At 42.2% G+C, this 11,467-nt stretch overlaps 1 protein-coding gene and 1 non-coding gene across 3 annotated transcripts in view; one reads left to right on the top strand and one right to left on the bottom strand.

The window, feature by feature from the left end:
- Window positions 1-3,366: 3,366 nt before the first annotated feature.
- Window positions 3,367-3,499, bottom strand: LOC148091411 (small nucleolar RNA SNORA29). Its single transcript, XR_015715742.1, has one exon. It is a non-coding gene; the product is annotated as a small nucleolar RNA SNORA29 (small nucleolar RNA).
- A 6,300-nt stretch (window positions 3,500-9,799) lies between these two features.
- Window positions 9,800-11,467, top strand: part of CNOT10 (CCR4-NOT transcription complex subunit 10) — a 38,653-nt gene continuing 36,985 nt past the window's right edge. Inside the window, exon 1 of one of the 2 annotated variants that reach the window (XM_016198832.2) lies at window positions 9,800-9,896. In XM_016198832.2, the coding sequence (XP_016054318.1) occupies window positions 9,875-9,896 (22 nt within the window). In that variant the 5' untranslated portion in view covers window positions 9,800-9,874. The remainder of the gene's footprint in view (window positions 9,897-11,467) is intronic. The other variant, XM_016198830.2, reaches the window with a different exon arrangement.

The raw sequence follows: 11,467 nt of genomic DNA, 5'->3' as shown, positions 1-11,467 counted from the left end.
AGGGGAACTGTCATACTTCCCTCAAAAGCATTGTGAAACAAACAACTGTTTCTTAAAATTAAACAGGTCGATTAAGAGGTGATTTATTTGCATGCCAAAAACTTTATCTTACTAAATGGCCTCTTGGGTGTAATTAAAATACACTAAAACATGATTTACTCACAGCGAATTGAGAATACAGGATTACAAAAAGTAAAGAACATTTATTATTAACCACATTCCAGGCACTGTTCTGTTTTAAAGTATTATTTCATTTACTCCTCACTATGATCCCATGAATTAAGTAGTATTACTACCCTGATTTTATTAGATGGGGGAATCAAGCCCAGAGAGATCATGCAACTTGTACAAAATAACACAGCCAATTAGTGGTGGAGATGGATTCCAAAGCAGGCAGCCTTAATCAAGAATGTATGCTCTTAAAATAATTACTCTAAGTTAAAATTAGGGTCTTCCCTTAAATCCTTAGCAGAATGTAGGAAGAATTTTGAAGCAAGAATTCTTGCTTAGAATTTTATAGGATTTGGCTTTAAAAAAAAAATCTGGCTATCTGAATAGGATAGGTATCGTCAGGTTACACTTTCTCATAGCAGGTTTTTGCAGCAACTTCTGGAAGAAAAATTGGGTCACGAGGAGGAAGCATAGGCCAGAAGAGCTGAGCAGCCACTGCCTACGGCTGCCAGATTTATCAAATTGAGGTGAGCTTGTTTCCATCCGTGAGAATATATCTCGGAGCTGTGGATTTTTAAAGCTTTTAATTTTTAAAAAGCACCAGGAGCCTTTCCCACCCTGTGCATACAGTCTTCACAGAGAGAATGATGTGTTGTATTGGCACAGAGGCTCCAGTTTAAACAAGCTCCACAAAGCAGGAGTGAATTCCCAAGGTGCCAAACCCCTGTAGCGAGTTCCTGTCTCCAGAAGCCAAGTGCCTGATGACCATCTATGATGATCTAACTCTTTAGTGATGCTGTGTTTCTGGATATTAACAGCCTGCTGATGAAAAGCATGAACTTGCCTAAGTTTGAATGGCTCCACCTCTTATTAGTTGTGACCCCTTTGCCCCTGAGACATCTGATCTGCAAAACAGAGATCATAATATAACCTACATCCTGGGCTTTTGATGAGGTCATGCTGGATTCATGCTGTAAAGTATTTAAACAGTGCTTTGCACTTAGTAAGGGTTATAAAAAAAAATTGGTCATGCCTGGCTGGCATGGCACAGTGGTTGAGCATCGACCTATGATCCAGATGACCACGGTTCGATTCTCAGTCAGGGCACATGCCGAGGTTTTGGGCTTGAACCCCAGTAGAGGGTTTGCAGGAGGCAGCCGATCAATGACTCTCTCTCATCACTGATGTTTCTGTCTCTCTCTCTCCCTCTCCCTTCCTCTCTCTGAAATCAATAAAGACATATTAAAAAAAAGGTCATTATTATCAAGGCCACTTAGGATTTCTCCTTGTTGGTCCAGATTAACCCAGATCTATTCTATATCTACCAACACCACCTACCTTTAGTAAGAATGGATAACAAAACAAGAGCCTTACATATGCTCTACAAGAGACTCGCTTCAGATCAAAAGACACACAGACTGAAAGTAAAGGGATAGAAAAAGATCTTTTTCATGAAAATGGAAGCAAAAAAAGCTGGAGTAGCAATACTTATACCAGACAAAATAGACTTTAAAACAAAGGCTATAACAAGGACAAAGAAGGGCCCAGCAGTTCCACTGCTGGATATTTATCTGAAGAAACCCAAAACATTAAATCAAAAAGACATGCATTTCTATGTTCATTGCAACATTATTTACAATAGTCAAGATATGAAAGCAACCTGAGTGGCCATCAATGGATGAGTGGGTATATACAATGAAATGTCACAGCCATAAAAAATATATATATATTGCCATCTGCAACAACATGGATAGACCTAAAGGGTATTGTACTGAGTGAAATAATTCAGACAAAGAAAGACAAATGCCATATGATTTCACTTATATGTGGAATCTAAAAAACAAAATAAATGAACAAGCAGAATAGAAACAGACTCACAGATACAGAGAGCATTTTCACAGTTGCTAGATGGGAGGGGGCTTGGGGGAGGGGTGGAAAAGGGTTTAGGAAGTACAAATTGGTAGTTACAGAACAGTCATGGGGATGTAAAGTACAGCATAGGGAATATAGTCAATAATATTGTAGTAACTGTGTATGGTTTCAGGTACTAAATTTATTGGGGTGATCACTTCGTAAGTTATACAAATGTCTAATCACTGGGTTGTATACCTGAAACTCATATAATATTGTGTGTCAACTATGATTGAAAAAATAAAGCATTATTTTAAAAATAAATAAAAACATTGTCAACGCACATACCCCAGCCCAGTTAAGACTGCTCGGTGATAATGATAATAACAAACATTACAGAGTTCTTACTAGGTGCCAACTCCATATCAAGCGCTTCACATGTGTTATCTCATTTAACATGCTAAACAATTAGTTGGATCTTATTATTACCACCCCCTTCCCATTTTTCAGATGAGGAAACAGGCTTGGAAAGCTGAAGTTAAGGTCATAAATAGCCAGGAAGCAGTGATGCTGAGAGCCCTGCCCCGTCAGTGGAGCCCCAAATGCTTCCTTCTGTGGCATTTTATTTCCAGAATATCTCCTGAGCCACTAGCTTCACCATAAATCTGCACCCACCATCATCAGGGCTACAATAAAAGGCAATCAAATGATGGGTTTAATAAAGACATCGAAAGCATTATTTTGTGTTTCCAAAGCTGTACTCTCATTCTGTGCCTGAGTGGGAAGGAAGAAATAGTGTTAACCTCTTCATTAGTCTCTCCTCCCCCACCAGACTTATCAGCCCCATAAACAATAGATATAATTACCCTGAACAATTGTGTGTTTATTTCTATGTCTAGACACAGAGCTTACAGTTGAAAACAAGAGAACAGAAAGAATGCACCCTGCTGTTTTTTAATTCTTGGTGTCAAACTTTTCCTCAGCCTGAATGCCTCTCTTGTGATCAGAAAATGTATATTCAGAGTATCAGGGCTTCTTTTAAAAAAAAATAAAAAACTTCTTGTAGAGGAATCGGTATTAACTTAGGGGTAAGACAATAATATATTTAAACAGCTTCTAGTCTGAGTAGGAAGTCATTTTACACCACAGAGGATTGAGAAAATCATGAAAGGATGCTAGAACTGGTGAGTGACAGCTTGGTGAGGCATAAGGTATTCACATAGCATCAGAGTACCAGTCCCCACAAATTACATGTTATGTCATTTTTGCTTTGCGTGTACAAATTGCTATCTGCAGATAAACCTGAGGTTTGTGATCAGAAGGGAAGAACTGATTTTTTGTTTGTGATTTTTGTTCAGCCATTTCATATAGAGGACACTGATAAGCCCTCCCTCTTCAGATCACAGCCGTTTCATCTACCCCTAAGCATGGCCACTAAAACCTATTGTTAGGAGAAATGTAGTGGCCAAATGGGAAAGAAAGAACTGTTTTTAATTCCACAAACCCAAAGTAGGTTAACACTAAGCATCTCTTCACACCTTGCTAGCTTCCCACGGTCTGTTTTTCCTCAAGAGAGTTAAACGGAATGCAAACCAGCAGGGGATTCCCACATGAGTTAGCAGGGCTGCTGTGTCTTACTAACTAACCTGACTGTCACCCCACCCTCCGCTTTCCCTACTTTAAAATCCCCTGCGTCTGCCCTAGCCGGTTTGCTCAGTGGTTAGAGCGTCAGCCCTCAAGCTGAAGGGTCCCAGGTTCGATCCCAGCCTTGGTCAGGGTGCAGGAGGCAACCAATCAATGTATCTCTCTCACGTCGATGTTTCTCTCTCACGTCGATGTTTCTCTCTCCCGCCCGCCCCTTTCCACTCTGAAAAGCAATGGGGGGGGGGGGAATATCCTCGGCTGAGGTTAAAAAAACAAAAATCCCCTGCATCTTATAATCTTATAATACTCTGCTCTTATAATACTCTGCCAGGGGCAACAAACGTCACAGAATGGCCTGTAGAGTACAGAGGCTTTGACACATACTGCAAAAATAAAATAAAAAATGCTTTGAATCAAGAATAATAAGGACATGAAATAAAGCCAAATGCCATGACCATGGGAGGAGACCAGATAGCAAGCCTCGTGGGTTTGAAAATGCATTGGGACAAGATGAAAGAAGAGTTGGGTTGGATATCCCAGCATTTGCAGCAATTGAGCAAGGTCAGCTGGGTCTGACCTTGTGGCTACAGTCACCACAGGAAGTTCAACAGTATCAAGGAGCCAGAACAATCAAAGCCACAGGAGAAGACACCTTGACTTATTTCCATTTGCATTACTGTTATAAATAGCGTGGCCAGGACCTTCTTGGGTGGCCTAAGGGAGAGGATTTGTGGTCCTACTGTTCTTCCTTCCGGCTTATTGATAAATGAAAGGGCAAAGGGGGACGGCATACTCCCAGTTGGCAAAGGTCTAAGACTACGCCAGCTGGACTAAGGAAGAGACACGTGAGATTGGCATTTTCCTGGTGGGATCAGACATTCTCAAACAAAGAAAGCTGTCTTAACATGACCCACCCTCAATGTTGTATAATTTGTGATAAGGTGCCACCTAGTGGCCTGTCGTAAATTTGTTTTCAAGTTAGAGGTGTATGTAATACAAGCAAAGTCGCAAAGGCCTAAACCAGCACTGTCCATAGTGTGAGCCACATGTGTGAGAATTGTATAGAAGCAGGGACCGTGAAGGGCATTTCTGAGGCCAATTCTGAGGCTTAGTATGATGAGGTCTTGGGACAGGTGGTAGCAGTGGCTGTGGAAACAGGCAGAGGTCATGAGAGGCATTTCCTAAGTATGGATGGTGAAAGATGATTCTAGATTTTGACCCTAGATGCCTGTAACTAAGCGGTTCATCTGGTCTAAGGATCTCTGTTGGATGATCCAGAGACTCTGGGGCACTGAGCCTTGTTCTAGGTTTCCAGCTCTGAATTCAAGAACATTTTGGACCATTTACCTGGGGTCGGGGAGGGTGACAAATGAAGACTTTTCATGCTGAGGGTACTTGAATGTGCCCGTTAGTACCATTATATATTGTTTAACCCCAGATTTCATGAGGGTCACTGGCACAGCACATGTCCAGGCTGATATATACACGCACAGGGCTGGGCCTAAGAGGAACAGCTGAGCTTCCTGAAGGCCTAACGTGACCCAGTTTTACCTATATGTTTCCATCTGCAACTCACCCCCACCACTAGCACACGCAAATCTATGGTGAGATTTTTTTCAGTTCTGAAGCTAGGGTTTTACTCTATCCAAAAAAATGCTGCTGATCAATGTGCTGGTTTTTGACTCTGCTCATTTCCTTCTGGTTCCCCTAGGTATGTAAAACCTGTTTGACCCAATGGGGCAACTGGGCTTGACTTCCCTCCAATTGGAGCCAACTATAACATTCATCAATACAGCTGACAGGCAGTGGGTGAGAAAATGAGGCACCTAGGGAATTCCCATTTGCCTGGGGCAGATCAGCCTCCTCTCTGTTGGAATAGATTCAAAGCACTTCTTAACTATCATTGATAATGCAGGAACACTTAAAACAGTTGCTTAACCTCACCTCTTAATTTGCAATGGCCCAGAAATCCTAAACACAAAAAGAACTTGAAACAATTTGCAATTGGATTTACAGGTACAGACTTGCCCAGTAAACTGGGATTTCCCAAAGGAGTCTGGACTGGAATGAGAAACATCAGGTTCTGGAAAGAAAAATCACTGTAAGAGAGAAACCCTGTTTAATTTACCTAAAGAGGGCCCATAATCCTAAGGAATTATTAACTGAAAAACTATTAGAACTAATAAACCAGTTCATCAAGGTTGCAGGATACAAGATCAGTATAAAGAATGAATTATATTACTATGTACTTGCAATGAACAATCTGAAATAATATCTGTGATACGTGCTATAACATGGATGAACCTTGAAAATATTATGCTAAGTGAAAAAAGCCAGTCACAAGAGGTACACATTGTATGATGATTCTCTTTAAAGGCGATGTCCAGAAAAAGCAAATCCTCAAATGGTCAATTTGAGACAGAAAGCAGATTAGTGATTGCCAGGGGCTGGGGTTAGGAGGAATGGGAAATGGCTGTTAATGGGCACAGGGTTTCTTTGAGGTGTGATGAAAATGTTCTGGAATTAGTGGTGATGGTTGCACAACTTTGTGAATATACTAAAACTCACCAAACTATGCTTTAAATGGGTGAATTCTATGGTATATGGATTATATCTCAATATTGCTATTTTTTAACAAGAAGCAAAGATGAGCAAAGAAGCTGGTGAACATGAGAATATACTTAAAACACACAACAGCAACAGCCAAATTAGGGGATTAACAGCATGGCAGGATTATAATAACACGATCATTGGGGCTGTGTGCTCCCACAAACACACATGGAATAATTTTAATTTCAAAAAGATGAACTGCAGTTGATGAAAACATATTGAATATATACAAAACCATGAGTTTGGAATAATTTTTTAGAAAGGAAATAGTCCCACAGATTGCTGGAACATCAAATTTACTCCTCTGAAAATTGGTAATTATAGGGAAAGAACTAAACTTTCTGATATAAACTGAATTTAAGTGTAACCGAATATCCCTGTGGAAAAGGGAAAGATTTTCAGTACAGAAGAATTATGCCTAGGGCTGGGAGTAGGGTAAAGGTGAGTCGGTATAAAATTTAAGAAGGCACTCAACCCCAAATCTAGTTAACAAATGCACAAGTGTCCAAATTAGAAAGTCATTTCAATTATTAATGAAATAACTGATTCAGGCAGCGGTCATTAATGCTTCTAAAGCCACTAGGAGAAAGGCTGATAGGAAATGTATAAAAATAAGGCTGTCACTATCTGAACCCAAGGATCAATCCTAATGTCACAAAAAGTGAGACAACCAACATTATGTACCTTCTGATGTGGGTGCAAAAAGTACACCTAGGAAGAGAGCACCACCTAGGAAGGATTCTCAGGAAATAATTTCTGAATAATAACATAATCAAGCCTTTAGAACTGACCTGTAGTCCACAGGAAACGTTGAGCATAAAGGATGCAGTCCGCAAGGAAACAACATACCAGATCCCAAAGGAGGGATCTTATATTGGACCTTTTTCATCAACAAGTCAATGAAAGAAATAAAAGGGGACGGGGCTGTTCTAGATTAAGAGAAATGTAAGACTTAAAAGACATAAGAAACACAAGAGACGTAACAATCAAAATGACCTTGTTTGATCCACATTCTAAACAAGTTACAAAAGAATTCGTACAATAGAGGAAATTTGAGTATGGCTTGGTAATTGAATATTAAAGAAATATTTTGAATTTTGTTACATGTGATAATGGCACTGTGGTTATGCATGAAAATATTTGGCTTTTTTTCTTTCTGAGTTGCATGCTGAAGTGTTTAGAGGTGAATTACACGATGTCTTTAAAACACTCCAGCAGAAAAAAAAAAAAAACATAACAAGGAAGAGTAGATGAAACAAGTATATGGTAAAATGGAGCTAGGGGATGAACACTTGGAGTTTGTTATACTTTCTACTTTTGAGTATATTTGGAAAGTTTTACAATAAAATTCCCCCCCCCAAAAAAAATATGGGTACGCTGTTATTCTAGAGAAACTATTTTACCTGTGCGCATGTTCAAGAGTGAGCTCTGCAGCCATGTTTGTAAAATGAAAACTGGAAATTAATGTCTGTCGAGAAGAGATAAATAAATTGAGGCAGAGTAATAAGAGGTTGTCCTGTCAGCAGCCATTCCCCATTCCTCGTGGTCAATAAAATCCTGATACCCTGATGGAATTGGTTTGTGGATGCATCATGATGAAGCCAAGGCATGCACAGGAATCTCTCTTTTTGCCAGTAACCGCCCAGTGGTGGTTGGCAGGCAACCAATTCCACCAATGAGAACTAAAGGGAAATTTTGGTGAGAGTCTTCTAGGAAAGATTCACCATATTTCACTGATTCTAAAACACAACTTTTCATCTCTGAAATTGGCAGGGTTCTCACAATCAATAGCATTTCAGAATCACTATCAGATGGCTGTTGTGGGTTATCTGTCCTTCCCTCTGTATGTGCAACCTTGATCTGAAAACCTACCATTTGTGACATCTTCTGGTAAGATCTAGAAAGTGCCAGAATTAAAGCCTACAGAATGACCCTTCTTGAGACAACAGTGGCACTCCATGTGAAGAGATACTGTACTGCCAACGGTCCTGAAGTCTCAAATAATATAGGCATTAATTATCTCACTGATGAGAAATCTGCAGGTAGGCTGTTCCGTTGTTGGATCAGTGACTCAACAATGTCAGGATGCAGTTTGACATCCCTGGGATTCTTTTTGTCTTCCCTTGGTGGGCCCAAGGTAACTGCCACAGCTCTGAGCATCGTGCCCTTGCCTGACTGTATCCAAAGCAGGAAAGTGTGGGGGGGCAGTGGCTGGCAAAGATGATGCCTTTGCGACAACGTGGATGGACCTTGAGAGTATTATGCTAAGTGAAATATGTCAAACTGAGAAAGACAAATACTATATGATCTCACTTATATGTGAAATCTTTAAAAAATAAAAAGAGCTCATAGATACAGAGAACAGATTAGTGGTTGCCAGAAGTGGGGGTGGGAGCGAGGGAGCAAAATGGATGAAGGGGGTCAAAAGGTACAAACTTCCAGTTATAAAATAAATAAGTCATGGGGAGGTAATGTACAACATGATGACTATAGTTAATCATTACTGCATATTTGAAAGTTGCTGAGAGAGAAAATCTTTAAAGTTCTCATATCAAGAAAAAATTTTCTGATCACAAGAAAATTATTTGCAACTATGTATAGTGACAGATGTTAACTGGACTTAATGTGATGATCATTTTGCAATAAATTAAAATATCAAATCACTATGTTGTATACCTGAAACTAATATATAATGTATGCCAGTTACACCTCAATTTAAAAATTGAGACAAAAGAAAAAAAAGAATGTACTAAGAAGACATGACAAACTAATGTATCCCATTCCTGCAACAGAAAGACAACTTGATGGGAAAATGGCCAAGTAAAAAAAAAAAGTGTTGAACTTAGTCAACAATAATGTACCAATCAAGGTGATCTCTTGGATGTGACGGATGTACCACAGTAACTTAATAATTAAGAAGTCCACAACAGGGCAAACTAGGTGAGGAGTATACAGGAATTCTTTGTATCATCTTTGCAACTTTTCTGTAAGTCTAAAACCATTCTAAAATAAAATGTTTTGTTTAAACGGGAACCACAGCAGTGCTTTCTTAGAGTCGTGGGCAATCAATGAGAACGTAAAGCCAAGCGCAGGGCTCAATGCTTAGCACAGAAAGTCAGACGCGGCCACGGTGACTTGATGCAAAACGAGGGGCGGGAGCGAGCACTTCCACCAGCAGAAGCAAGAGGCGGTCGCGCGCAGGCCCCGCCCAGCTGCCCCGCCCCGGCGCCGGGCGCGCGCATGCGCACAGGCGCCGCGGCGGTGGGCACGCCAGCGTGAGGCGGGGCCTGCCGCGGTTCCCACGCCGGCCAACGCCCCCGGAAGTAGCGTTACCGGGACTCCGCGGGGCGGAGGCCGTACATGGCAGGATGCAGTGTCGCCGCCGGGGCGGAGATGCCGCTGCTGTTGCTAGACGACGCGAAGTAGGCTTCGTCACTTCCTCAGCCCGCGGTCTGCCCCGCTCTCCAGGCCGGAACTCGGGGGCCCGGAGCCTGGGTGGGCACAGAGGCGTCCTCAGAGTTCCAGGACTGCAGGCAGCCCCGCAGCTGGAGTGGAGGCCGCGCCACCTGCAGGGAAGAACCCCGGCCGAGGCGGGAAGATGGCTGCAGACAAGGCTGCAGGTGAGGCGCCCGCGCCCTGCGCGCTCGGACGGCGGGACGCGCGGGGGGTGCAGACCTTGCGCGCCGAGGCGGCGGGGCCCCGCCTGGGGACCGGGGGGTCGCGCCCCAGGACGACTTCGGTTTGGGCTTGCATTGGCCTCCCGCGTGCCCTCCCTCGGCCGTCACTGCTGCGAGCCTTTGGGCCCCAGGTCCAATAGTTTTTTTTACCCAAGTGCAGCTTGAAGTCGCTACTGACCGCCTTTGCCCCCCTCTCCAGACTGCCTCTGGCTGAAAAAGCCTAAATTTATTTTGCCGCTTCATAGATTTTTCGACTTCCCAGTGGGGAAGGCGGAGCAAGGGAACCCCGCCGGAGCACACGCAGCGCCGGTGTCCTGGCTCAGGCCGGCTCACCTGGGCTGTTTTGGCCGCATCACTTTGCTTGTGGTCAGCGACGTCCAGTGTAATCAACTGTTTAAACCACGTATTTAAATAGACTTGAAACTGTGTGCCACTCTGATCTGCGTTCTCTAACATCTTGCATTTAGAGCCTGTTCCCCCCTAGTTCCCTGTGATTAACTAATTTAATCTCGATTTTGTTTATGAATTACTGCCCCATTCCTAGAATCTTTCCCATTAAGGAATATAAAATTCTTTCCTAAAAAAAAAAAAAAAAAATTCTTTCCTGCCTACTTCTGGAACAGGTGTGGTGGCATGTTTCCTGCAAGAAATTAGTGATCTCGGTGGCATCTAGGCTTTGTTGGAAGAAACGTAAGCAAGAGGAGTTAGAAGTAGTCAACACTTAGACTTTACAGTGAAATTATTAAAGGAAAGGAAAAAACAGCTTTAATGTGCTGTAGGTGTTAGGGGGTCCTGGTCTTACCTGACAGATTAACTTGACTTGAAATAAAGTGAGCTCATCCTAATACAGGTACAGGTAAATAAAATCGTTGGAGGGTCTCTTCAGCCATCTGCTAAACAGAAAAGGTTTAGAGAGTGAGGAGAATAGAGTGAACCATTGAATTTTAAGTAGGCTGGTCAGGGAAAGCCTCTGGTGAGGTGATGTTTTGAGCAGACAGCTGAATGAAATGAAGGAGTGAGCCATAGGTAATAGGGATGTGCAGATGGGGAGAATGTTCCAGGAAAGCCTCTGGTGAGGTGATGTTTTGAGCAGACAGCTGAATGAAATGAAAGAGTGAGCCATAGGAAATAGGGATATGCGGATGGGGAGAATGTTCCAGGCAGGGCATAAGCATGACCTGTCCAAGGCTGAACCGAGGGGCCCAACATCTTTCTTCATAATTTAAGACAGTGTCTCTATTTCCCAGGTTTGCCATTCCACTTCCTGGAATGAGCTTTTTAGTCCTAAAGCTCATCTAGTTTTCAAGTCCTGTCTCTGTCATAAAGCGTTCTACTTGTTCATTCTTTCACAAAGATTGAGTGCCAGGTACTGCCTTAGATGTTGAAGAAATGGATATGACATACTCCCTGCCTTTGAGGACCTATTATTCAGGCTGCTAGAGACAGACAGGTTATATGGCACTCCCATTTGTGAAAAGCTATGTAATATGTATAGAAGAGTAAGTTCCTAAATG

This window comes from Miniopterus natalensis, chromosome 15, assembly GCF_054644295.1.
Source record: "Miniopterus natalensis isolate mMinNat1 chromosome 15, mMinNat1.hap1, whole genome shotgun sequence".
Taxonomy (NCBI): domain Eukaryota; kingdom Metazoa; phylum Chordata; class Mammalia; order Chiroptera; family Miniopteridae; genus Miniopterus; species Miniopterus natalensis.
The sequence above is the reverse complement of the archived record's forward strand: the minus strand, read 5'-3'. Positions and strand labels throughout refer to the sequence as shown.